Source organism: Myxocyprinus asiaticus, chromosome 49 (genome assembly GCF_019703515.2).
Source record: "Myxocyprinus asiaticus isolate MX2 ecotype Aquarium Trade chromosome 49, UBuf_Myxa_2, whole genome shotgun sequence".
NCBI classification, from domain to species: Eukaryota; Metazoa; Chordata; class Actinopteri; order Cypriniformes; family Catostomidae; genus Myxocyprinus; species Myxocyprinus asiaticus.
The window spans coordinates 4800763-4827502 of NC_059392.1; the positions used below are offsets into that span (position 1 = coordinate 4800763).

Below are 26740 nucleotides of genomic sequence, written 5' to 3' on the forward strand. Positions count from 1 at the left end.
AAAGTAAAACAAAATAAAATGAACAAAAAAATAACATAAAATAAAAAAATTAAGAAAAGTAAAACAAAATAAAAATAAAATGAAATTACGTAATGAATGTAAATTAAATGGTCAAAACAAAATGAACATAAGATAATAAAATGAAGTTAAACAAAACCAAACAAAATAAAATATATATATTTTTTTATTAAAACAAAAAAGAAAACAAATATATAAACTATTACATTTGCATATTATTAATATATAATATTATACATAAAAAGTAATGTAAAAAATTAAAAATAGTAATAAAATTAAGTAAAACAAAACAAAATGAACATAAAATGATAAAATGAAAAGAAAACTAAACAGAACAAAAAATATTTTTCTATTAAAATAATAATAATAATAATAAGACGAGATCAAAGTTTTTTTTAAGATAATTCAAATTAAGAAACAAATTCAAATTCAAATATACCTAAATTACCTAAATTACCATATAGTTGAACAGATTTAATAACACTTTCAAAACATCTACACAATAGTAAAACCAAGGACATGGAGTAGTTCTGATACTTTTTATTGTGTAAATTGCAATCTAGTTTGCAATTATTTAATGTGTTTTGATTATTTACAGTATGCAGTTATGGTTTCTGATGAGATTAAACAGATTAAATTAAAGATTGTCTGAGGACATTAACAACACTCCAACATTCAGCATCAAACACGTACATTCAAAATTGGTCACTCAACATTTCTGCTCAAATCTACAATGTAGAGACATTAAATTAGTGTTACATACATTTTCACAGCCTTTAACTCTAAATGTGCAGTCAATTTTAATAAAAAAAAACATGTGCTACAATTGCAAGGTGCCTTGACATTAATTACAATGCACAACACACATCAAATTGCATAAAAACAAGATAAAAGATATAAGCAAAAAAATTTAAAAGTTTGACTGGGTTTAATCTTAGTTGATATTGACATATGTTACACTCTGACATTCATAAAGAATATTTATGTAACATATAAGTAGAAGTGTGACCTTAAAATAGCTGAGAGTTGAACTGCTCTGACATCTAAAAATCACCTGAGGTCAAAGGTCAAACAATCTTTAGTTGTGACTTTTATCACGTCACAAAAGGGTAGGGGAAGTTAATGGCAAGACAAGATATTTGGCAAAAGTTGTTAACTTTGGTCATAGTCCCAAATCTAATTTAAAGAGTAAAACCACAACAGCACCTCTAGAATATAAGTACCCTGGTGAATCTCATGAAACCTGCAAAGAACATGTTCAGGTAATAATTTGCAGCCAAAGTCAAAATAAAAAAAGAAGCCAGTTTTTCAGACAATTAACAGTTTTTGCATTGTGACAATTAAGCATATTTTACTGTAATGCGAAAAAAACCAAACTATTTATATAGTGAAGTATTTATACTGTACATCAGTGTCGGGTAAGTTACTTAAAAATAGCAATCCACTACAAATTACAAACGATTTCTCTAAAATTGTAATCAGATTACTTTACTAATTACTTCATTGAAATGTAATCACATTACTAATTACTTTACTTTCGCATTACTTTCTAAAACACTTTTTCGCTCAACAAACTCAAAATAATGTCTGTATTTCTTTTTTGTTCATTGTTATACACTCAACATCTCACATTTCTCCTTCATAATGGCTCGTTACGCGGCCATAATTCATGTATTCTACATAAATAATATATTAGAAATAAGCATTACCTTATAATGTACTAAAAAGTAATTTAATTAATTAAAATTAGTAACTGTAATCTGATTACAAGAATTTAAAATGTAATGCATTACACTAGGTTTTTTTACTTAAAAGTAATTAGATTACAGTAACTATAGATTACTTTGTAATTGGATTACACCCACCACTGCTGTACATAATGGTAATATTTGTTGTACTGTCTTTAATTTATGCTGATCTAAATAAAAGGAAAATCACTGTATTATCATTAAGTCTCTATTGAGAAAAATGAGAATTACAAAAACTCAAAAATTAAAACATCCAGACTTGTTATAGTAATGAGACTTTGGGCAATAATGTGCTTAATTATCATTAAAATAATGTCACAATGCAAACAAATTTAACAGACCTTAACAAAGGCTTAATTTTCTTTACACAATAATTTTTTCCATTTGATTGGGGGAGGAAATGTGACCTGGACTTATTTACATACGATTCACTCCCCTAGAAAACACATAGAGTATCTTTTTTTTGTGTGTGTTTTCAGAAAACAGCTGCCAATCCCAATGTAAAATCCTAAAAAGCTTTTTGACTGTTCCAAGTATGCATACTAACATTAAAAAAACACTTTAAAAAAAAAAGCGTTCCTTTATCAAACATTTCTTGATGGATCGCAAATTTAAAAAACATTGAATCTTCCCATTAACTTCATTAGCAACACAAATCATTTGCTGAATGTTTCTCTCTCATTCCGAGAGAAAGTCTATGTCAATCCATTTAAAAGGTATCATAAAAACTCAAACAAAGTGCTTATGTTGTCAAACAAAAGTCGTTACATTTAAAAACAATTCCTTGTTACTCTGCTATCTTTGATTAAATCGAATCGCAGTTGATTTACGCATTGTATGTTAAAAGACCGCAGCCATTAAATCAAGCTTTAAAACGATTTTTAACAGTCCTGGGGAATTTTTTGGGGTTCTACGAAGACCTCTATTTGTTCAGTTTGGACAGTTCTGTATGGCTAATTTCAGTCCTCACAGAATCTTCTTGGTGCTTCATAGCCTCAATAACGGCCATCTCCTTAGCTTCTTTCTTCTGGTTTCTGGCCTCAAATTGCAGCCTAGAGGACAAAAATAGAGAGAGAGAGAGAAATCGCAAATATAAGTTATACGTTTTCAACAACTTTTCAGGGCGTTTTTACTCTAGAGCTTTTGGCGTGAACCTGAGTGCGCTTGACGCCAAAGTTTGGTTCGTTTGGTTGTTGTGAAAGCTGTTTCACGAAGTCCGTTTAAAAATGGCCAAATAATATAATGAAAAAAACACCTTTGTGGACAGGTGCGAAGGCGAGAAATCGAACACAGGTTCGGATCAAACAACTACACCTTGTTCACACTGAATGCGAAAATGCTGCGTGACGTGACACAATCACAGCCAATGAAAACATATTCGCAATTTTTTTTTGGGGGGGGGGTGGATTTTTCCCCTTTTTCACCCAATTTGGAATGCCCAATTCCCAATGCGCTTTTTTTTTAAGTCCTCGTGGTGGCGTAGTGATTTGCCTCAATCCAGGTGGAGGAGAACGAATCCCAGCTGCCTCCGCGCTGAGACCATCAACCCGCACATCTTATCACGTGGCTTGTTGAGTGCGTTGCCACGGAGACATAGCGCATGTGGAGGCTTCACGCCATCCACCGCGGCAACCACGCTCAACTCACCACGTGCCCCACTGAGAACAAACCACATTATAGCGACCATGAGGAGATTTCCCCATGTGATTCTACCCTCCCTAGCAACCGGGCCAATTTGGTTGCTTAGGAGACCTGTCTGGAGTCACTCAGCACGCCCTGGGATTCGAACTAGCGAACTCCAGGGGTGGCAGCTAGCGTCTTTACCACTGAGCTACCCAGGCCCCCATATTCGATATTTAATGTACAATTATGACGAGCAGGATTGTGGACCAATGAGATTTCACTGTGGGCGGGGCTACCAGTGCAATGGCCCAAAAACAGAAATGCAACAATCAACACAATGTTCCGTCGCTCAGTGTTATGCTACCTTTAGCAATTTATGAACATTTCAAGAGCAGTTTTTCACACTTTTCTTCTATTATTCAATTCAACTGACGATGCATTTCACTCAAAAGCGGCATATGACTTACCAAACCAAAAAAAACAATCCGACACACATAAGTGATTCGCACACCTGTTCTCGATGATTCTCTGCACGATGTCGTCAGTAGTGAGACTGTTACCGCTGTCCAGAACACGGAAGATACCTCGTTTTTTCGGTTCCTGAGAAGACGGCAAAAAGGTAGTTGAAAATAATTGTAGATCTTTAAAATAAAAACATTTGAAGGTGCATAACAAGACAAGCAGCCTCAACTTACAGCATAGGGGTCTGTACCGTCTGCATCAGGAAACACCTCCGTCTTTCCATGGCACACCAAATCCACCTATAAGCAGATGGTATAGATGTTTATGTTACAGCATTAATTCTCATTTCCAGTTTTTAAACTTTACTCTCTTCAGGGAAATAATGGGAAATTATCTGAGGTGTCAGGAGGAAAAACAAAATCCCTGTTCTTTAGGGATGTACCGATACAGAAACTTTGGCAGATGCCAATAACCGATAATTTCCGTTAAAGTCAACTTTGCCTTTTTTTAAATCAGTATTTTGTCTTGTTTTCCAGTAAAATATCTAAACAAGATAAATTTACAGGAGCAGCAAATTTGTGCAAGATAATAAGACTTGATTTCAGAGAATATCTAATTGAATTACAGAAGAAAAACAAAATATCTGATCGATGCTTTACAACCCTGGCACAGACAAAAAAAAAAAAAACAGTATACAGCTGGAACTGGAAAAATAAACCTGCTTCTATTTGATCTGCTCTTATTATTGGCCTAATCAGCCTGATATCAAATAATACAATAAACACACACACACACACACACAAATATTGGCTCATACCGTTAAGGCCACCAATATATTGTGCATTCATAGTATTCTTTTATTAAGACTGGGAAAATGTCTGTCCTCTGAAACCAAACTTTTATGCACGCTTGAACTCTGTGTAACCGTCTATGGGTCTTTGGTTAAAGAGCCGAGCAGTAAATCTCTAGAATGTTTCCAAAGAATAAGGGCACAGAATGGCTGAAATAATGGTCTGTCACTAAAGTCTGGCTGCTGTCCCAGAGCATTACAAAACACACACAAACACTAAAGATTTACATGCATTTGAGACTAACATGCAGTGAGAATCACACACACACACACACACACACACACACACACACACACACACACACACACACACACACACACACCCTTTCTCTTCACACTGAAAGCCTCTTATTGTATTATTGTGTCTGGAAGGGGTTTACATCAGTTTACTGTGCTTCTAAAGTAGTTTGCTATTCCCTACAATGATTTAAAGAAAAAGTGGTTTAGTACAATACCTTAAAATTATCCAGAAGATCTTTGCCTACTGCATACGGGGCCCCGATCACAACCTCTGACACATACTGAAGAAAAGAAAACGAAAAACTCAGTGATTCACAGAACAAAATGAAGAATAAACTTAAGTTCTTAAGTTTTAAGCTCTAAAGTTCCAAGTTCAACAGTTGTAATTTGTGAAGTTCAAATTTCTAAAGTCCACTACTAAGTTCGAAACTTCTAACGGACTACTTGCACAACTGCTTCCGCGTTCTAAGTAGTGCGGCTCAGGCGCACTAAAGATTAAAACAGACATTTAATAAAAACAGGGTAATGCTGCAGTGACTGAAGCACATAGTTGTTTAATTCAAAGAGCACCACTGTTCCTGACACCCTCTGTCTCCTTCCAGCTTTTGTCATTTGCGTTTCGAGCTGATCTGTGGTCTGCTACAGACCTCCGTGTGAGAAGAAATGGTGAAATGCGCTTTTTTTAAGTGCCGTTTCGGGAACTAGGTATCTACAGCGCATGTAAACACATTCAACCGGAAACAAGTGGGACTTCAAAGCGGAAGTATGTCATGAGGCTCAGAGCAAGTCATCCATTTCTAAAGTTCTAAGTACTAAAGTTCTCTCATTTTAAAAGTTCTCATTTCTAAGTTCTACGTTAGTCATTTCTAAAGTTCTAAAGTTCTCATTTCTAAGTTCTGCAGCAGTCATTTGTGAAGTTCGAAGTTCAAAAGTTCCAAATTCTCAAAGTAATAACTTCTGTAAGTTTTAGGTTCTAAAGTTCTAAAAGTTCTAAGTTCTTCAGTTTTCTGAAGTTGAAAGTTCTAAAGTTCAAGATTCTCTACGAACTTAGTTCTAAAGTTCTCAATTCTAAAGTTCTAATTTTTAAGTTCTACAGTGGTATTTCTGGAGTTCAGAGTTCCAAGTTCTCTAAGTAAAAACTTATGTAATTTTTAGTTTATAAAAATCTACAAGTTCTAAGTTCGACAGTTGCAATTTCTGAAATTCAAAGTTTTAATGTTCAAGGTTCTTTATTAATTCAGTTATAAACTTCTAATTTCTAAAAATCTAAGTTCTCTAATTTTAAAGTTATGATTTCTAAACTCTACTTTCTGAAGTTCTACGTTCTACCGTAGTAATTTCTGAAGTTAAAAAAATTCTAAATTCTCTGAGTAATTACTTCTGCAAGTTTTAGGTTCTAATGTTCTAAGTACTACAGTAGTAATTCTGGAGTTCCAAGTTCTCTGAGTAATAACTTCTGTATGTTTTGGGTTCTAAAGTTCTAAGTTCTACAATTTTCTAAAGTTCAAATTTCAAAAGTTCAAGATTCTCTACAAACTTAGTTCGAAAGTTCAAATTTCTAAAGTTCTCTACATTCTAAAGTTATCATATCTAAGTTCTAAATTAGCCACTTCTGAAGTTCTAAAGTTCTCATTTTTAAGTTCTACAGTAGTAATTCTGGAGTTCAAAGTTCCGGGTTCCCTATGTAAAAACTTAAACTTAAACTTAAGTTTTAGGTTATAAAAATCTACAAGATCTAAATTTTACAGTTGCGGTTTTTAAAATTCAAAGTTCTCTATAAACTTAGTTCTAAAGTTCTAATTTGTAAAATTCTAAATTCTAAAGTTCTCTCAATTTTAAAGTTCTAATTTCTAAGTTCTACATTAATGATTTGTGAAGTTAAAAGTTCAAAAGTTCCAAATCCTCTAAGTAATAACTTTTAAGTTTTAAGTTCTATGAACTTTTAACTTAAAAAGTTTTAAGTTCTACAATTGTAATTTCTGAAGTTCAGTCCAACGTTCTCTACAAACTTAGTTCTAAAATTTTAATGTTATAAGTTCTAATTTTTTAGTTCTATTAGTAATTTCTGAAGTTCTTAATTCCTAATTCTGTACGTAATAACTTCTGCAAGTTTTAGGTTATAAAGTTCTTAAAGTTCTAAGTTCTACAGATGCAATGTCTGAAGTTCAAATGTACAATTTCTAAAAAAATTAAAAAAAATTAAAAAAAAACCTATGCTTTAAAGCTATAATTCTTGAAGTTTCATGTTCTAAAAAAGTTCTCCATGTTCTTAGTTCTCCAACTCCTTAAATATTAAGTTCTAAAAGCTTCCAAATCAGAACCATCAATTGAAATTCTAAAACTCTAACTCTGAGCCACAGGTAACTGATGAGGATATTAAACTCTGGTTGTTTATTGGAGATGTCTTCAGGAATGCATGTGATTGTGGTTTTCATTGATATTTCAGTGTAAGGGAGGTCTGGAGTTTCAATGCATGTTTCTGATACCGGCAACTCAATGTGGGTTCTGTCTGAATGCTACGTCATGCTTTAGGCATGCTGTTATGTGTCGGAACTGCGAGAGATTGTGTGTTTTGGATGAATGAGAGGGTTTGTGAACTGGGATATGGTTTGGATTAACTCAAGGTATTGAGTTTGTTGGCTGGTTTAGATTTTTAATAGGCATGCAATAAACATGGTTTAAAACAACAAAAAAACAATTTTTCTTGACCTCTCTTGTCCTTGAAATGTTCTCCTTGTCCTCCCTCTCACTCCCTTACTTTCTTCTTTTCATAATCTCTCTCTCGCTCTCTCCCTCTCTCTCTCTCTCTCTCTCTCAGAGCACAGTGGTCTATTGTTTTGAGACAATAAAGTTAAGAATACCAGGACATAAAAAAGGGATTGGAAGAGGCAGTAATGTACGCACAATGCTGTGATTTGATCGAAGGAGGCAGGCAGTAAGTTATATTTTAAATTACATTCCTTTAGAAAAGACAGTTTCAAACAAACAGCATGAAAGATGTTGTCTGTGTTGGTGTAAAATATGCATATTGATGTGTTTGTGAGCACGAGTACGTTTCTGGGAATGTATGACAACAATGTGTGTACTTACTCGGCAGGCCAGCACACTCAAAGTTCTCTCATGAATATTCATGATGGGGTAGTTCTTCCCTTTGTAGCGATTCACTTCCTACACCACATTTAAACAATTAGTAAACATCACAAACCACCACTGAGCCAGCACTTGTAATATGGCCATTTTAAACCTATGTACACATTTAGGTAAACAAATAACAACACTCAAAATAATGAAAATAACAAATATTCTATAAATATCTGATAGACAGATATCAATATCTGGACACAAAAAAAGCAAAAATCAAATGGTTTCTAAGGGTGGTTTCTCAAACTGACAAATGTCCACCAGTAAAAAGACGTAATTTTATATGCGTCTTATACAAATATATCTGACGAAATATGTGCAGAATATAAGCCGAATCATCTTAAAAGTGACATCCTGTTGGGTCAGTTTTAGAGAATGTAAAACCCACGTTTCCCCAGGATGTTAAAGAACTGTGAATTTAAACTTCCCTTTTTCCAGTTTCACATGAGGTTTTTGATTAAGTTCATGTTCATCAGCTGAGGTGTGTGTGTTTGTGTGTATTTGAAACACACCTGGTCAAAGTGCAGTCCGACAATGACGTAAGGCTTTTCTGCTTGTTTGTGAATGGTCTCTAGGAAATCCACATGCCCGATGTCTATATGGGACAGACAGTTAAGGCTAAAGACACAACACCCAAAAATACAAACAGACACTACAAGAACTCCCTTCTTGAAAGGGATAGTTCACCCAAAAATGAAAATTCTGTCATCATTTTTCTCCAAATTCGTCTGAACACAAAAGTGTTAGGCAGAACGCTAATCTCAGTCGCTATTCACTTTTCAAGGAAAAAAGATGTAATGCAAGTGAATAGCAAATAAAGGATAACATTCTGCCTAACATCTCCTTTAATGTTTTCCTTTTTAGGTGTACTGCTACTTTAGACCACACTCAAAATGTTGAATGTCATTTCACTATATAAAAAACTATCAAACCAAGAAGAATTTGTTCAAATTGGAGCCATGGGTGGCTCTTCAAAGGATACGGAAGAGATCGAAAGCTCCCGCCACATATATGATGGTGTCTCCCGGCTGTGGCTCTTTTCCTGAGGCAAACTGGATGATCTTTTGAGATGTTTGAAGGAACTGAGAGACGCCAGTCCAAGGACTATGACCTGTAGGGCCCTGAGAAGTGATAAATGAGATTAAAAAAGATTTAAGTTACTGATGTATTTCAGTTTTTGAATTCATCCCACAGATTAAATTTTACATTTCAGCTATGTACAGTGCAGTATTTTTCGCAACTGGAATACAAAACAACATACAACGATATTCACAACATGTAAGTAAGTTAGGATATTATTGTTAGGATATTATTATTATTATCTTCCGTTAATTAAATTGTTCTTCACTCTTAATTACACAGAAAAGTTGTCTTTTCAGAAAGATTATGAAAACAAACATTTTTCATTAGAATCACATGCACCGATTAATCGTGAACAATAAGACCAGAAACATTTATTAAGAAAGTAAATAAGGTGATTTCATGTTAATTTTAAGGTGAACCCTGACCTCTAGTGGCCACATCTGTGTATGACAACAGATTCAAACATGTTCAACTACATAATAACGTGTCAATCTGGATGTAAGCTGTGTTAAACATCAACTCACCTTCCCAAAATTATCTGTGTGTAGTTGGTAGGCTGTGTTATCCTGAGAGAGAGCGGGACATTCTGGATTAGGCATTGTCGGAATGAAACTTAATTACATAATGCATATCCACACACATAAAGTATACTCACAATATTACTGTGGTGCGCTTTTGTCAACAAGAGCATACGACCCACCAGGTCTGTCGTTGACACTCCCTGTGTGCGTTTGCACTCCCTGTGGACACACACAATGCATATGAGAACCATTACATCTACTTTAGGCAACAAGTTCAGTGGTGTACCGCAAGTGTCTGTCTTAGGCCCTTTTTTGTTTACCTGTATCTGTCCATTCTCTTCACTTCTTCGTAAGTATCCTTTCCGTCCACGGTCAAGGTGATGTCATCTACCAAAATAAATGAAATTATTTCATATTCAACTCAATGTCAGTACAATTTCAATAAATTTGTGTTTTAAAGGGGCCAGATCATGAAAACCAGCATTTTTGTTGCTCTTTGGAAATGAGTTTGATGCACTATGTAGACATAATCTAACATCCACTATGCAAATCTCCCTTGGAAGTCATTGTGAACTACCCAAGTATGTAGAGGTTAGAAAATCACAACAGAGATCATTAACCATAGAAGTCTTAAAGGTACAGTAGCGAAAACAACCTGTTTAATTCTAAGGGTCAAAGAGAGAGTGGAAAATTGTCATAAAAAGCTAAATTATGATTTGACTAACATAATAAGTGAATTTAGAGGAATAAAAGGTTACAATGTAACCTTAAAATTGTTCAAGTGATTATGATGTGGCTGCAGGTGTCTAAAAGAGGCCCCTCACCTCCATGCACGCAGAAATCACAGTTGTATTTGTCCAGCGTTTCCAGTGTGGTGACGTATGGCGCCCCCTCTACGATTTCGTCCACCCATTTTATTGCCCGGATCATTTTATAACGCTCAGCCTGCGTGAACACCGGAGGACCCTTGTGCTTGGCTATTTCCTCTGAACGTGAGAGAAAGAGTATTTTAGATTTCACTTAAGTGTCATACATTTGGAGGCAACTTTACATGCAGTACAAAGCATTTGTATGAGATATGAAGGGCTGAATCAAGTGTATAATGTGTATCGTCAAGCATACCATCTGTGTGAACTCCAACTACGAGATAATCTCCCATTGCTTTGGCCTGCCGCAGTTGGTTAGAATGACCGTAGTGCACCATGTCATAGCTGTTGATTAAGAGAATTAAACTTTAAAAACAGAACTGATCTCCACTTAAATGAGAGAGAACACAAAGGTGATGTAATGAATAGCTGCTATTACTAGAATAAAATAGTGCTCAATAATGTGCACTGACTTGGCACACTGATTTGTGTGCACGGTGGTAACCTGAAACAGTGTGTGCATGTGTGTTATCCAAGCGAGGCCTTTCCCCCAGTAAGATCATTAGCCAGGCCGATGGGATTACATGAAGACATAAGATCCAATTCCATTTCCCTTGATCCTTTACTAACCACCACATTTCAGACGATGAGTTAGACATTTATAACATTAGATTCATCATCCTCTGATGTAATAAAGCAAATATGGATTTTGTGGAAATGCTATAGTGGTTTTGTGGAACCTTGGTGAAATATCTGGACACGACACCATGGTATTCTTGGAAGTACATTGGAGTACCATGTAAATACCATGCTATATGAATTTTATTACCATGTTATGTATCAAACAACTATGGAATTGCCATCTGATGCCATCACTGCACCATAGTACCATCATAATACTAATTTATAAGGATATATGGACTATTTTGGACATGGTACCATGCAAATACCATGGACTTCTGAACATGTACCATGGTGGCACAATACATTTACTACAGTATAATACGTCACAATAATTATACCACAATGATTCCATATTTTGGGGTTAATTTGCCATGGTAATACCATGTTTTTGGACATGGCACCATTTTTATGGTATTCAGTTGCAAGGTACATGTTGAAGTACCATTACTGTACCATTATATTGGCTGGACAATCTTAATACATGGACTTTTGGACTTGTACCATGGTAATCGTTCAGTACTATGGTATATATTAAAGTACCATGGTAGTGGCATGGTATTCTTTGAATTACCTTACTATGTAAACACCATGAGAGGTGAATATGGTAACAATACCGTACTTTGGAACTTTTTGCTCAGTTCATACATCATTAGCATGTTGTTGAAATACATTACCAACTTTGTGCATTCATGTAAACCAAAAAGCAACAATATATTACTTTATGGTCCGATCTCACTCACCAGCCGTCACACCACACCCGGATCACCCGCTTCCTCTTCACCGGGCTGCAGGCTGACCCTCCCTGGCTGGAGGAGCTCGACTTTCCCCTGTCTTCCTCCTCCACCGCATGGCTTCCGTTTCTGATCATGTTTTAAGTCTCAGATCAGGCGTTAAAGACGGCTGTAAAACTCCGATATACCCGGTACCCTGTAAATTCACTTCGCCCTTCACAGACGGCAAGAAAATGTGCGCAATGTTGATGACGCAACAGGCACACGCAACGGTTCCGCCCCCGCTCCTGGCCCCTCCCTCCGTCCTCCAGTGACGTCACATTGCTTTTTGTTATGGAAGTTCGGCTAATGCTTTTTTGGCTACATTTCACATTCACAAATGTAAATTTTCTGGATAGAAACATTGCTTTATAGTTTTTAAAAGGGGGGCAGAACGTTATATTGACTCAGTTCGGACTCTCTGAAACAAAAAGTAATTAAAACTGTTAAAACGTGCAGTTGATTCAATATCTTCATTGAGATTGTATACTACGCTTATGAATAATACTGTATTACATGAATGGTTTTGAATGCGTTTGTTACATGTGAAACTGATACACACATTTAATAATAATAATAATAATAATAATAATAATAATAATAATATATAAAGTCAAATGAAAACGGTCAGTCCCTTGTAATAAAATAAATTAATGTGATTTATTTATAAAATAAAATTAATGTCTATTTTATTGTTAATAATGCGCCATATCGTATCTATTAAAGATAAAGTAAAAAATAAAAATAAAAATAATAATAATAATAATAATAATAATCTTTTTATCCTGCTGGAAGCTATATAATTACTTACAGACATAAAATGGACAAATATTATGGACAAAGATAATGTAGGCTACCTTGAATAGCTTGACTGGTCTTTATTTTAAGATATTAGAAATTATAAAAAATTTTACAAAATTAAATGCCAACATTTTGCTTCAAATATGTGCTCAACTAGGTGATTTATATGATATTGAAATTAATTTAGGAAGGGATCGAAAATGGAAACAAGACATAGATTGTTTTATTAAAGATTTTATTGACATGTAATTTTACATACAGATATTATCCATGTATAAATAATATGAGATAATATTATATAATTACATTATAATTGTTATATCATGATAATATACATTAAAAGGGGTCTCATTTCTCTAACAACATTTTTTATTTATTTATTTCTATTAGTGGAAAATAAAATATTAGAAAGTGCCTTTGCATATTATCTGGTGTCATACCATATTTGTTTTGCAAAATACTAATTTTGTGCATTAAAAAAAAATGTCACTTTATTATCTGGTTAAAACTTAATTTCACATTTCTCTTTAGGTAGGCTATATATGATGTTAATGTTTGCCTTTTTCAAGTTGCTTGTTATGAATGAGCTGAATGAAAGAAGGCACTTTGGTTCCGAAATGTTGCAGGTCAGTCAATTAGATGGCACTACATGCATGTAGTAAGACACTACAGGTTTGAATATGAAAATGTTTATTTTGCAGGGCAGGACACCATCACACATAACATTTTGATACAGCGGTGACACAAGTAAATTTTCTATTTTTACCTGAGTATTTAGTGCATTCACCTGAGTTTTTTTTACATGTTGCTTCAATATAGCACACGTAGAAAATAATTCAAAACTATAGAAAAATATTTCAATTTTCCTTAATTTACACGATGTTCTTTAACTAATGGGAAAATAAATAATGATGACCACAGTGCTCAAATGTTCTGAAAAAAAAAAAAAAAAAAATACAATAAAATAAAAGAATATGGCTTTAGATTTCAAAGGTTGTATCAGTTTTGGCTTTAAGCGATATGGCTCCATTCATTTGATGACTGAAGCCCCTTCAGAATTCAAATTAAAGCTCTTCTAGGGAAGCCCATTGGTGCTTCGTTAATTCCCGCTTCATTTGCCACTGAAATAAAAAATAACAAACAGTAAGTTTTGCTCATTCCATCTCAGTTAAACAAAATAAACCTATTTTGCTCCTGAACTACCCGATATTCACATGTTATAAGCATAACTTAATAGACTATTTCTGTGTTGTTTGCACCAGTATGCAAATTATACGACGACTTTCAGGGATTTAACTCTAAAGTAATTTCAAATGAATTTTAAACGTCTTAAATTATTAAATGAAGCTCATTTTCGGGGGGGCCTGGGAGCTCAGCATGTAAAGACGCTGACTATCACCCCTGGAGTCGTGAGTTTGAATCCAGGGCGTGCTGAGTGACTCCAGCCAGGTCTCCTAAGCAACCAAATTGGCCCAGTTGCTAGGGAGGGTAGAATCACATGAGGTAACCTCCTCGTGGTCACTATAATGTGGTTCTCGCTCTCGGTGGGGCATGTGGTGAGCTGTGCGTGGATGCCGCGGAGAACAGCATGAAGCCTCCACACGCGCTAGGTCTCCGAGGTAATGCACTCAACAAGCCACGTGATAAGATGCGCGGATTGACATCTCAAACGTGGAAGCAACTGAGATTCGTCCTCCGCCACCCGGATTGAGGCGAGTCACTACACCACCACGAGGACTTAGAGCGCATTGCCAATTGGGCATTCCAAATTGGGGAGATAAGGGGAAAACAAAAACAAATGAAGGTCATTTTCAGGGCACAAACTGTGAGTTTGTCTCACGCGACGCAATTTCTCAGTTGGCGCCACTAGCAAAAATCAGTTATGTTAATTAAGTTAGTTTTTGTGATATATTTGCGATATGTAAATCTATTATAAAGTGATAAATAATGACAGTACTTGTCATGTTTTGTTCAATCAAAGACTATTTAGCAGAGATGGGCCACTTCTATTAAAAAGAATGGTAGAAACTGGAACGCCCAGCAGTCAACGGATGTAGAAAGGAAGTCCCACCTTACAGGTAAAAGAGTCAATCACCTTTTAGATATAAGTTGTGTCCTAAACGACACACTATACACTATGCACTCAGCCATGTAGTGTATTGAATTTATAAGCGTAGTAATGTCCCAAATGGAACACTTAACGTTTTTGCTACACGGAAGCATTCGCCGTTTAACAGCTGACGGAAGTGATGTTTCAAGTGCACATGATGTGTTGCCGCTAGCTTTAGCGCTTTAGCCAACCTCAGTTCAACACTTGTATCTTAAACAACGTACGTATTCACACAGCTTGGGGTGACGGTAAAGCATTCAACTCACATTTGTAAGGTGCAGTATCCACTGAAGTTACGCTAGCTGCCTCATTCTTCATTATTTACAACTAATCTGTCAGACTAGCAGCGCAGCCAGGTAACTCCACCCCTTCCGCTACTTACGGCAAGCCACATGCGTTGAGTGCGTGAAGTGTCCAACATTCCACACTCAGTTTTGATGGTTGAAAAAGTGCATCATCCAGGTCCTTAAAGTACACTTCTTTTTGGTGCATTTTCAGTGTTAACATAATACTCACACTACTTAAACTAGAAAATGGCATACAATAATGCAGAAGTGTGCGGTTTGGGACGCACCCACAGGCTTTCAATCAACTTGAGAACGCGCATGCGCATTAGCTATACTAGCCGGGAAAATGGCATTTTATATAATCTGAGATAAAGAAGCACAATTTATGATTCCAGTGTTTTCAGATTTTACTGCTAATTTGAAAATATGTTTTTTTGAGCATAATCTTGACCAACCATTTTAGAGATTTCGGTCTTTCCCCATTCAAGTAGATAGAAGCTGCTTTTGTATGCCGCTTGTTTACTAAGAAAAATAGCTGCCCGAGAGCATTCCAAAGATTGCCGCCAGTGGACTGACTTGCTAGTAAACTTTGGTTCAGTGCTTATCACAGTAAAAATCTCAGAGCAGTACTGTTATTATGGTTACCCTGTCTGGCGACTGCAACTTTTGGCGGCAAAAAACACGAATTTTTGGCGGCAAAATGGACTCTGACTGTCTAATAGGCCAAATGTAACCTTTATCTTTACTGAAGCATTTTAAAACACTGTTGAAACATTAAATTAAAAGAAATGTACTTTTAAAGGCACCACAAGCATTTGTTTTGACTCATAATTTACTAGTAGGGGGACGTTACCTTGTCCCGGATGTTTTAGAGTTCATCACCCATTGTAAATACTCCTTGGCAGCCATGCTGTCCAAAACCTTGTTGACATCACTGGTAAAACTGCCATCTACGTGCCTCCTGTGGGGCAGATCTGCACCTCTATTGCCTGCAACACTGTGCATATGTAATACAAAATTATTGATGAGCATATGCTTATAACACAAAACACTTATTACTGAAAGTTTGCATCAGTTAATTATAGGTTGCAGTTCAGTGGTTACTCACAAAAAATCTTCTTCTGACAAACTTGCGACAACCTTTTTGCAAATTTGCCACTCATAATTTTCACATTCAAATGAGTTGTGATTTAGCTGCAAATGTTTGCTACAAGTTTGCAGCTCTTTGGTAGTGGTGAACCTGCAGCAATCCTTTGGCGTCAATGAAGAGTTTGCAGCAAAGCTCATTTGCATGTGAAAATAATGAGTGGCCAGTTTGCATTAAGTTTGCTGCAATTTGCCAGAACTCTCAATATTTTAAGGATGGATTCTACACTAGGTTTTGCACTGTGATGCTTTAGTTTACACTGTTGTGTTCACCCGTAACCAATTTGTGTTTTTTGAATGCTAGTCCCCAGCACGGATGCTAGCATGTAGGTGTCCCAACCAGAAAGACTACTTGGTCAACTAGCTTTATCAGAAAGATAATGTTGGCTGACCAGCTTCACCAGCAAAGTTTCGCACAGCTATGCTGATTCACCAGCTAGAACAAACTAGCATTAGCCAGCATTAGCCAGCCTGGACCCGCATTCAGAAATACATGCTGGTCTAAAAAACATCCACACTGATTCGTCTTCCTATGAAAAGTCAGTTTCAGCTTTCGTAACGTCATTGTTTTTCAATGTATGCTGTAATAGAGAGCATTTTCAAAAGTCGTTTTTGGTCGAGGAAAATGTTCTAGTGAGGTTGAGAGGTTTAAACTCAAACAATGGATTTTCAATAGAAAACAGATTAAGCACAAAGTATACTTCAGTTTTGATGCTTAGTGTCTGCGAACAGTCGAATGCAAGCCTGTCAAAGTATACTTAATTTTACTGTGTGCATACACAGGCAGTTGGCGCATGCACGCTAAGGCTGCTATGAGATACTGGACTGTTTCTCCTCAGGAGTTTAGGCACATAAAAATGTCTTTATATTCCTTCAGACTCCAGTTATACAAGAGCAGATATCTCCTGACCTCCTCACACATGCATTCTTTACATGCACATCCGCTGTTGTTGTTGCCACATTCGTCTGCTGTTGTTTACCAGCAATTACACCTACTTCTAGCACTTCTTTGTGACAGCAATGACTCAAATGTTAGTGTTGCCACCTTGTGGACCCACTAATTATTGTAAATAATTCCAGGCGCATGCGGATTCTGCGCGTTCAAAGATGCGCAGTTAGAAAAGTTGGGCTGCATGCGTTCAGTGCTCAAGCACTCTGTTAAGGATGAAATTTGCGTCAGGTTTCCTGTACGCAGACGCTTCGCGTTTCGCTTCCGACTGAAGTATACTTTGGGCTTTAGTGTGGACGTGGCCTAAGATGGTCTTTTCAGTAGTGTCATCTTTCTTGGAAATCAGTTTCTTGTAAATAGAAAGTTTGTTAGTATTAAATTAGTCATGTGATGTTTGATATATTATGAATAGCATCTAGACAGGCAAGTTTTTGTGTAGGTGTTTGTTTGATAAGCTTAGCAGAAGTTGATGCATTGCATTTGAGTAAAATAAGCTCCCCAAAGCCAAACAAACAATCATTAGCAGCGAAAGATAACCAGACAGCTGGTTTCAGATAGATTTATTAGCGTTAGTTTTTTGCAGTAGGTTCGGACAGGGTGCGTTAGAAAAGAGACAGATGTCAAGGAGGAGTAAAAGTTATTAAGCAATCAATTCGGTCATTATGCTCTCTCTCACACACACACACACACACACACTCTCATTCTTTATTTCCATTACTTTCACACTCTATAAGGCACTGGAGGTGTAACTAAGCGTGGAAGCCTACTCTTGTTTGGGCTGTCCAGATTTTAGCCAGGCGACAAAGTTCTGGGTCGCTTGGTCTTGCAGGTAGGAACTGAAATCGCTGGTGTAGGTTCCTTCAGCATGACGTCTAGCTGGACCACTGGGAAAAAAAAAGAGTGTTCATGTGAAAAATGACAAACTGAATGTTTTAATTGTAGTTAATTTGATAAAAATGTCAACAGAGTTGGGACAATGGATGGTGTGCCTATCAAAAACAGTAAGAGTCAGGGTTACAGTTAGGTTTAGTTGGGTAAGGGGAGTGTCAGTGGTAGGGTTAGGCCTTACATTTTTTTGTTATACTCTATAATTCTCCTACTGAAAATGTTGAATAATTTTTGATGGACATTTTTACAATTATACTGTATTACACATTATTGCCTTACAGAATATTGTAATTACACATACCCGTTTCTCTTTGAATTCATGAGCCATTGAACAAAGTCCTGCGCCCTCCTTGTCTCCAGGTATTTGCTGTAGTCGTTCGAGAACGTCCCCTCAGAATGCCTCTTTACGGTTGTGAAATCTTGACCCCTTGGTAGAAGACTTTCTACTGTCTCTGTGCTACAGGATGAGAAGTTGTATGTTGAGTATTAAGTTACGTATATTTGTGTACACACCCAATGAGGGCAAAATCTCCAAATAAAAAAGCTTTGAACAGTAAAATAAATCAAACTGTATAGCTATTGTGAAACTATTACAGTGTTTAACCACTTTAATCTAAAAAAAATTATGCACAATAGTAGTAAATTATCTTCAAGTAATTTCGTACGAAAAGTTAAAATACCATACAAAATGCTAGTATTGTTTTATCACGTTTTATTTTTTTATTATAATTTATTTTTTTAATAATTACGCATATTTGTGCAAACAGATAAAAATGTATAGCTTTTTATAGATTTTTTTTCTATAAAATGAATAGCTATTATAAATCTATTATAGCGTTTTAGCAGTTTTATAAAATCTTACGCATGCATACTAGCAAATTATCTTCGTAAAAAAGTACGAGATTTTATTGTTTTTATAATGTACTATTATATATATATATATATATATATATATATATATATATATATATATATATATATATATATATAAATACACTCACTGAGCACTTTATTAGGAACACCTACTTATACGTAAATCTACTTATTCATGCGATTATCTAATCAGCCAATCGTGTGGCAGCAGTGCAGTGCATAAAATCATTACGGGTTAAAAGATACAGGTCAGGAGCTTCAGCTAATGATCACATCGACCATCAGAATGGGGAAAAAAAAAGTGATCTCAGTGATTTCGACCGTGGCATGATTGTTGGTGCCAGATGGGCTGGTTTGAGTATTTCTGTAACTGCTGATCTCCTGGGATTATCACACACAACAGTCTCTAAGAAAGGTGCCAAAAACAAAAAACATCCAGTGAGCGGCAGTTCTGCGGATGGAAACACCTTGTTGATGAGAGAGGTCAACGGAGAATGGTCAGACTGGTTCAAACCGACAGAAAGGCTACAGTAACTCAGATAACCACTCTGTACAATTGTAGTGAGCAGAATAGCAGCTCAGAATGCACAACACATCAAATCTTGAGGCAGATGGGCTACAACAGCAGAAGACCACGTCGAGCGCTTTATATGGACCATAGTGTTCCTAATAAAGTGCTCAGTAAGTGTATATAAGAATTGCACACAAAATTATTTCAAACTGTTTAATCTAAGTTTATGTTTTTTAATGTACTAGTAAATTATCTTCATACAAATGTTCAGACACCATACTAAGTGGTTTTATTGTTTTTATCATGTACTATTTTATATATAAAAATATGCACAATTTATCGGAAATACATTTGTTGAGGGGGGAAAATATATAAACTGTTAATCTAACGAAATGTCGGTTTTGTCTCTGTCTGACAGTGGACCCAGTTAAACAGATATACGTTCAATTAGTATACAGAAACTTTGGGAATTTCACTTACCTTGTGTTTTCTTCTTGCAACGGGGCACACATGCTGTTTTGAACAAAGAGGAAAAGCAGAAGACCAGCGAGAAGTTGGATGCCTTTCATTTTGATAGTAGAGTTCATACACACACGTCCTGTAGAAATCATACAGAGAAACAGGATATTATAACTATAAACCACAAAACTACTTTTCAAACCAATCAATTAAACATCTACAAATCCCTTCAAAAGGGTTCCACGTGATATGAGGAGGGACACAACAAGCCCCCTTATAAGTAAGAAACTTACCAATGGATGAATTGATGTGTAGATGAATAGCAAATTGCTTCTCAACCACAAATGTTCTCCTGGTTCTTCCGCTGCTGATTTTGTGGCCTTTTCTCAAACTTTCTGGGTCTTATATAGTCAGACCAGGTGGGCAGGCCGTGTTTGGCAGCCCACACACACGCATATCTGTGTGTTAAGCTCATCTATTAGTGTCAGTCCATTAGCCGGTATGGATGAAACTGAGCTCATGTTTGTTTTAAGAGAAAGATGTGCCAAAGTACTGGCAGATAAGAGCTGTCTTTGAGGTGTGAGAAATCAGGATGGAGGCTTCGCAAATAAAGGAAGAGAAAAATAACTCGTGAAGTGCTACTGTAGGGGAAAATGCGGAAAATGCAAAAAGAAACGGATATACTGTTAGAATGGTTGGGTGAATCGGGTTCGAGTTCTTGGAGAATGTGCTAAACTGATTTTTCCTTCATGTTTTAGTTAAATACTTGAACGTGATGTGACTTTGTTCTTAGTTATCTTTCCCAGGATGCTCTGCTCACTAAATCTATTTGATGAATCATTTTTGATCCAATATAAAGATGTAAATTAAAAGATAATGGTATACAGTGTTTGGAAAAAAGATATAAAGTCTTTAATAACTTTGTGTACACGATGAACTATAAACTATATTATTTGATGTCTTAAAGTAAAAAATGACTAGAATTAATTTCTACATTGTTCTGTTCTACAATCTTCTCAGTATATTTAAAACTTGTTTTAGTTTTTTTCAGAAATAAAATCAGACTAACACAGAAAATAATAAAAAAGATCAGTGTGAAAAGTAATATACATAGTTGTTATATAAATATATTTTTATATATAATATACTGTGTACAGATAATATATAAAACTAGTATATATATATATATTCCTCTTTGTTAAATCATTTTAACACCATAATCAAAAAGATCAGTTATAATATAATAATGTTTTTTATTTTTAAATATAAATCTGTTGTTTTGTTTAACAGAAATTATGGCAGTAATTTTAGACAGTAATTTAAAAAAAAAAATTGTTTTTATTTGTATATGTATTATTTTTTTATATAAAATCATTTTAACACCGTAAGCAAAAAGATCAGTTGTAATATAATACATTTTATTTTTAAATATAAATCTGTTGTTTTTTTTAACAGAAATTATTGCAGTAATTTTAAAAATTATTATTATTTTTTTTTTTTATTAAATCATTTTAACACAGTCAGCAAAAAGATCAGGCTAAAAAGATCAGTTATAATATAATAAATTGTATTTTTAAATATAAAGCTGTTTTTATATAGAAATTATGGCAGTAATTTTAGACAGTAATTTTAAAAATGAATTTTTTTTCTTTTATTTTTTTCTAAAATAAAATCATTTTAACACCATAATCAAAAAGATCAGGCTAAAAAGATCAGTTATAATATAATAAATTGTATTTTTACATTTAAATCTGTTTTTATTTCCTTTGAAACATTTCTGTAACATCATTAGATCAATATTCAGTGTAACATAATTTCATGTAAAAAGTTTCATAGCAAATTCTTAAAAATTATTTAAAAATGTTATTTTGTCATGTAACAGGTGTGACATGTAAATTTATAAATAAACCACAAACATTTGAGTATATGTGATTTTACATATCTCTGATATGTATTATATCATGGCTTATAGATTAAATATATATCTGTATCATACAAATTACATGTTAAAAATAATGGCACAATAAATATTTTCACAAACATCACTTCAGATTACTTAACGCCAAGGGATGATGACAAATTATATAACAAATCTTGAATATCTTGAAAACTATTTTCACAAGAAATTAACAGCTGGCAATGAACTTGACATGGAAAATACACAATATCGCTCTCCCCAGCTCTTTGGAAGTTTCAGGGTAACAAAAGTATTTATATGCAAAGGTTTAATCTCAAATAAACTATTTCCCCCTAAACTTTTATTCACATAGAAGAGTTAATCTGCACGTTGTTTAGCTGGCTCATCAAGCTTTGTGTTTATCATGTAATGTTCAGTAATTCTTCATGTTTAATACAAGTCCATAGCAAGATTTATTAGTGTTGTTGGTGTTGTAGTGCAGATTCATGACTCAGTTGTTCAGAATGTACGTTTGAAATGTCTTTAACTGATAAAAGCATGATTAGAACGTGTCCATTATTGCATCACAACACAGTAGCTTCACAGATTCTTGTGGATTCAGTGGCTGGTCTTCGCTGATGTCACACGCTTGACACGTTTAAGTGCATGAGGTGAACTGGAAGTAAAGTTGATTCAGCGCTGTAGGTTCTGCGTGGTTTATGTCCAGTGGAAAGATTTCACAACTTCAAGCAAAGCAGTTTTTCAGAAAGTGGCTCGTGTGAGTGTACACGTGTTAAAGACTACATGGAATATTTGTACTTTTTAATGATGAAAAACTTGAAAGAAATGGTGACCAGTTACAGCAATACATATAAAAATATACAGGTTCCCTTATACATTCATGTAAATCCTAAAATGAAAATCTTGATAAAAATTGATAATAAAACAATCGTTGCTAAATAAAAATTCCATGGACATTAAGATAAAATATTTTTACCTGCAAGACTTTGCTGATTTAATAAATGATCAAAATTACCCATAGGCATTTTTTGATCATTTAAGTAAAAAATTGGGTATGAATAAAACTTAATTTCGCTGCTGTCTTACCACTGAATCAAAGTCCACTTGCTCATCAACGAGCGCTTTAGAGGTCTGAGCAGCTTGTTAGAAATGAACATTATCTAAAATGACCAATGAAAAACAGAGGGTTATTTTATAGGTATTTACAGGATTGCTTAAAGGAGAATAAATAATAAGGTAAAAACACTTAAGATGTTTACTTACAGTACGTAAAAAAATAACTGTGTATTACAGGGTTGTTAGCTACAAATTTAAGGGCCGTTCACACTGAACGTGTATTTGCATCTGTATGCGCTGGTTTTCAATTGTATTCCTATGTAAACATGCACTAGATGGACGTCTTTGAACGTTGCCACCAGTCGCGTTGTTTTTACAGCATTTTGCCCAGGGGTGCCACGATTTTTCTTGGGACACCTGCATTCTGTTCTATCCACCTTTTTCCTGAATGCCAAAGTGTTCCAGGGTCATTCCATGTCAACTCAACCAGAGGTTCCCAGCTCAATATTTTAATTATTGTAATCCACTATTTTGTGGGGGGGGGGTCAAAATGGTCATTTTCATTATATTATTTTTACACAGAGATTGGTAGATCTGTTACTAAAATCAGATGACTTTAGCAATCCTTGTTGCATTATATGCCAAAGGTGAGTTCAAAAATGGGAAAAAGCACTTTTTGTGTTCTTTCCCAAAGTTGGCGTGCCTGTAACTCAAGAAGTATTAAAGATATCTTAATATTCTTTTAGATTCTGGTTCAGAACAAACTTTTCTTTTGGTATCTTCATTTATAAGGCCCTATATTGTTCATTCCCAGAGATATGGGGTTCTCAATGTGGCTCCATGTGCAAATTGTTAACCATTTTCAATGTTCGAAAACCAAATGTGGGTCACTTTGTATAAAGCTGACAGTTATTGTATTTAAAGAGGAATGTCTGAAGAACAAATAATACTGAAACTAGAAATGTACCTTTATTTATTGAACCACAATTTCAGTGTATTTTTAGCACTCAGACATAGTTAAAAATTGGTATGTTCTATGCAGTTGTTTTGATAGAGGGAATCAAGATAAAGTTCTAGCTTCAACACTATTTGTACTTCAGACATTCCTCTTTAAAAGACAAAAAGTATCAGCTGTACGCAAAGTGATCCACATTTGGTTTTTGACCACAATGTACTCATAGAGCCACATTGAGAGCCCCATATCTCTGGGAATGAACAATATAGGGCCATAAAAATAAAGATACCAAAAGAAAAGTTTGTTCTGAACCAGAATCTAAAAGAATATTAAGATATCTTTAATACTTCTTGAGTTACAGGCATGCCAACTTTGGAAAAAGAACACGAAAAGTGCTTTTTCCCATTTTTGAACTGTCACCATTGGCATATAATGCAACAAGAATTGCTAAAGTCATCTGATTTCAGTAATAGACCTACCAATCTCTGTGTAAAAATAAAATAATGATGCTGCCACCTTTCTAAGGTTATTTTTTTTATTTGTGGTTTTGCTCCAAAATCATATGTGAAAATTACCATTTTGACCCCTCTCTACAAAATAGTGGATTACTCAGTAAATATTCATCCATGGCATTTCATATTTTGGCTTTAATTTTCATTTATGTATTTCTTTCACCAGAAAAAAAATGATCAAAATCAAACTTTGAGCTGGGGACCTCTGATTGAGTTGACACAGAATGACTTTCCACGATTCATAAAGGAAGCCTGTTTTCGTTTTTTGGTCTTTAGTGTTTTCACTAGTATTGACGTACGATTTTAGCGGAAAATGTGATGTTTAGCGTATTACATTTGTAAAAATTTGGCAAACAAAAAAACATGTGGCTCCATAGTGCCGATAATTTACAGAGTTGTGATGACCGTCTTTTAACCAGCCTGATTTCATGAAATGTATGTCTCTATGGCAACATTTTTGAAAACGAAAATTACATGCTATATTACAAGTTTGGCTGCAGTTTCAGGTGAAATTCCCAGTGGGGGGCACCAAAAGCGAGTGAAATGATGTTGTAATCAGATGAGGTTTTCAAGGTGAATATTCGATGAATGTTTAAATGAGTGAAACGTACATCCCTAACCTAAAACTTTTACCTAAACCTAACCAATAGTGTGCTAAAAGATAAATGGAGTTGAACAAAACAGACATCCTTACCCTAGACCAACACTTACACCGATAGTGTTCTTGTCGCAAATGCGAAATAAAAAGCGCATTTTCTGAAGCAACCACGTCATTTCGTGTCGCTTCTATGACACTTTCATCTCATGTTTCAGATCGCATGCTTGGCTGTGCTTGAACCACAAACTTCTGAGTCCAAAGTCCAACACTCTATCAGGTAAGCTAACGCTCAAGTTAATCACACTTGAATAAGTGTGTAAATGCACTGTAGGTGTGTCTGGTATCGGAGCGTTAAAATGTATCGTTTTTCAAATGATGTGCTAGCTTAAAAGTATTTCGATAACACGGCAGTGTGTGTGTAACAGAATGGAAAATAAGTGTTTATAAAGTCATAATCAGTCGTGATAGTCATGAGTTGTGTGAAAGTGAATAAAACGCACAGTTGTTTTAGCGTTGAAATGTAGAAAATGGCATGTAAAACTCAGTTTGCAAAAATTTTGGTATAGTTTGGCATTTTATGAGACTAGGTTGCTTTTAACCTGAGTGGGTAGATGACATGAAGCAACGGCCTGAGGTTAGTTACGTTGATATCATACTACTACTACTTTTAGTTATTTTGACAGCCAATAACTGCACAAGTTGAGCCTGAGCTAATTTTTACTCCAACTAACATTTAAAATGGTTGTTGTTCTCCGTCTGGTTCGGTAGTGTTAGCATTTCTTTTTATGGAGACCAGAACCAGAAAACAGTCCAGCGGTAATCACAATCATCATGGCGCCACCTAGTGGTTGGTCAGGAAAACTGTGGATTTATTGCACTGCGTCATGCATTTTTAGCACAAAAACACATCATCTGAAGGGCCCCTTAGTATCTTTGACATTGATTAGTTAAAGAGATATAGATAGAGAGAGAGGTCATGTCTCACCATCAGCAGTGCCGTGCACCAGGAGGTACTGGACAGATTTAAGATTCTTGGCTCTTCCCGTCACTGTGGAATTCTGCAAGAATCACGACACCCCATAAACGCTCAGTGACGTAGCGTTTGTACTTTCCTCTTGTGAGTTATTTTACAACTGACTCATGTTTCTTTGTGACATTATTTTGGGAAGCCAATGATTTGTTTCAGAGAGGAAAAAACTATTTTAGTACACTTCTTGTCAGCTTACGTCATAAAAGGCCTGATTCTCTGCTGGCGTTAGCATTTATCTCTCAGTGTAAATAGAATCTGTTGGAAATTAAAGTAAAAAATAGGTTCAAGTTTTATCACATTTCATGAATGAATTTGAGAATGCAGTCCAAATATCTTAATTAAAAGTGTAAAAACCATATCACATTTAAAAAGCTCCCAGAACCATTAAAGTGACGTAACCACCATAAGACTACATTAGAAACATAAAATTACACATACAACAAATTGATTCAAGCAAGTACTGTACCACACTACGATTTTATATCAAAATGATATTTCTGGTGATTAAACTTACCAATCCCCAGCTGGCAACCCTTTCTTTATCTATAAAGCCTGTATCAATAAACTGTCATAAAACACAGAGAGAAAGATTAGTATTTAGTTTTAAATAAGGCAGTTTTCAGTGTACAATGCATCTACAA

General features: G+C 35.1%; 2 protein-coding genes across 2 annotated transcripts; both read right to left on the minus strand.

Moving 5' to 3' along the window:
- Positions 1-543: 543 nt before the first annotated feature.
- On the minus strand, positions 544-12235 carry LOC127438435 (ethanolamine-phosphate cytidylyltransferase-like). Its single transcript, XM_051694022.1, has 13 exons — positions 11977-12235; positions 10809-10897; positions 10511-10672; positions 10007-10073; positions 9821-9905; positions 9690-9731; positions 9065-9203; positions 8595-8677; positions 8032-8109; positions 5157-5222; positions 4085-4150; positions 3901-3989; positions 544-2818 (listed from the first exon to the last, which is right to left on the minus strand). Exons 1-13 carry the CDS (start codon positions 12102-12104, stop codon positions 2689-2691), a joined length of 1224 nt encoding a protein of 407 aa, XP_051549982.1. The 5' UTR covers positions 12105-12235; the 3' UTR covers positions 544-2688.
- Positions 12236-17826: 5591 nt separating this feature from the next.
- Positions 17827-20406, minus strand: LOC127438236 (pro-glucagon-like). The gene is made up of 4 exons (XM_051693659.1): positions 20324-20406; positions 20052-20169; positions 18489-18644; positions 17827-18183 (listed from the first exon to the last, which is right to left on the minus strand). Exons 2-4 carry the CDS (start codon positions 20156-20158, stop codon positions 18063-18065), a joined length of 384 nt encoding a protein of 127 aa, XP_051549619.1. The 5' UTR covers positions 20159-20169; positions 20324-20406; the 3' UTR covers positions 17827-18062.
- Positions 20407-26740: the final 6334 nt, after the last annotated feature.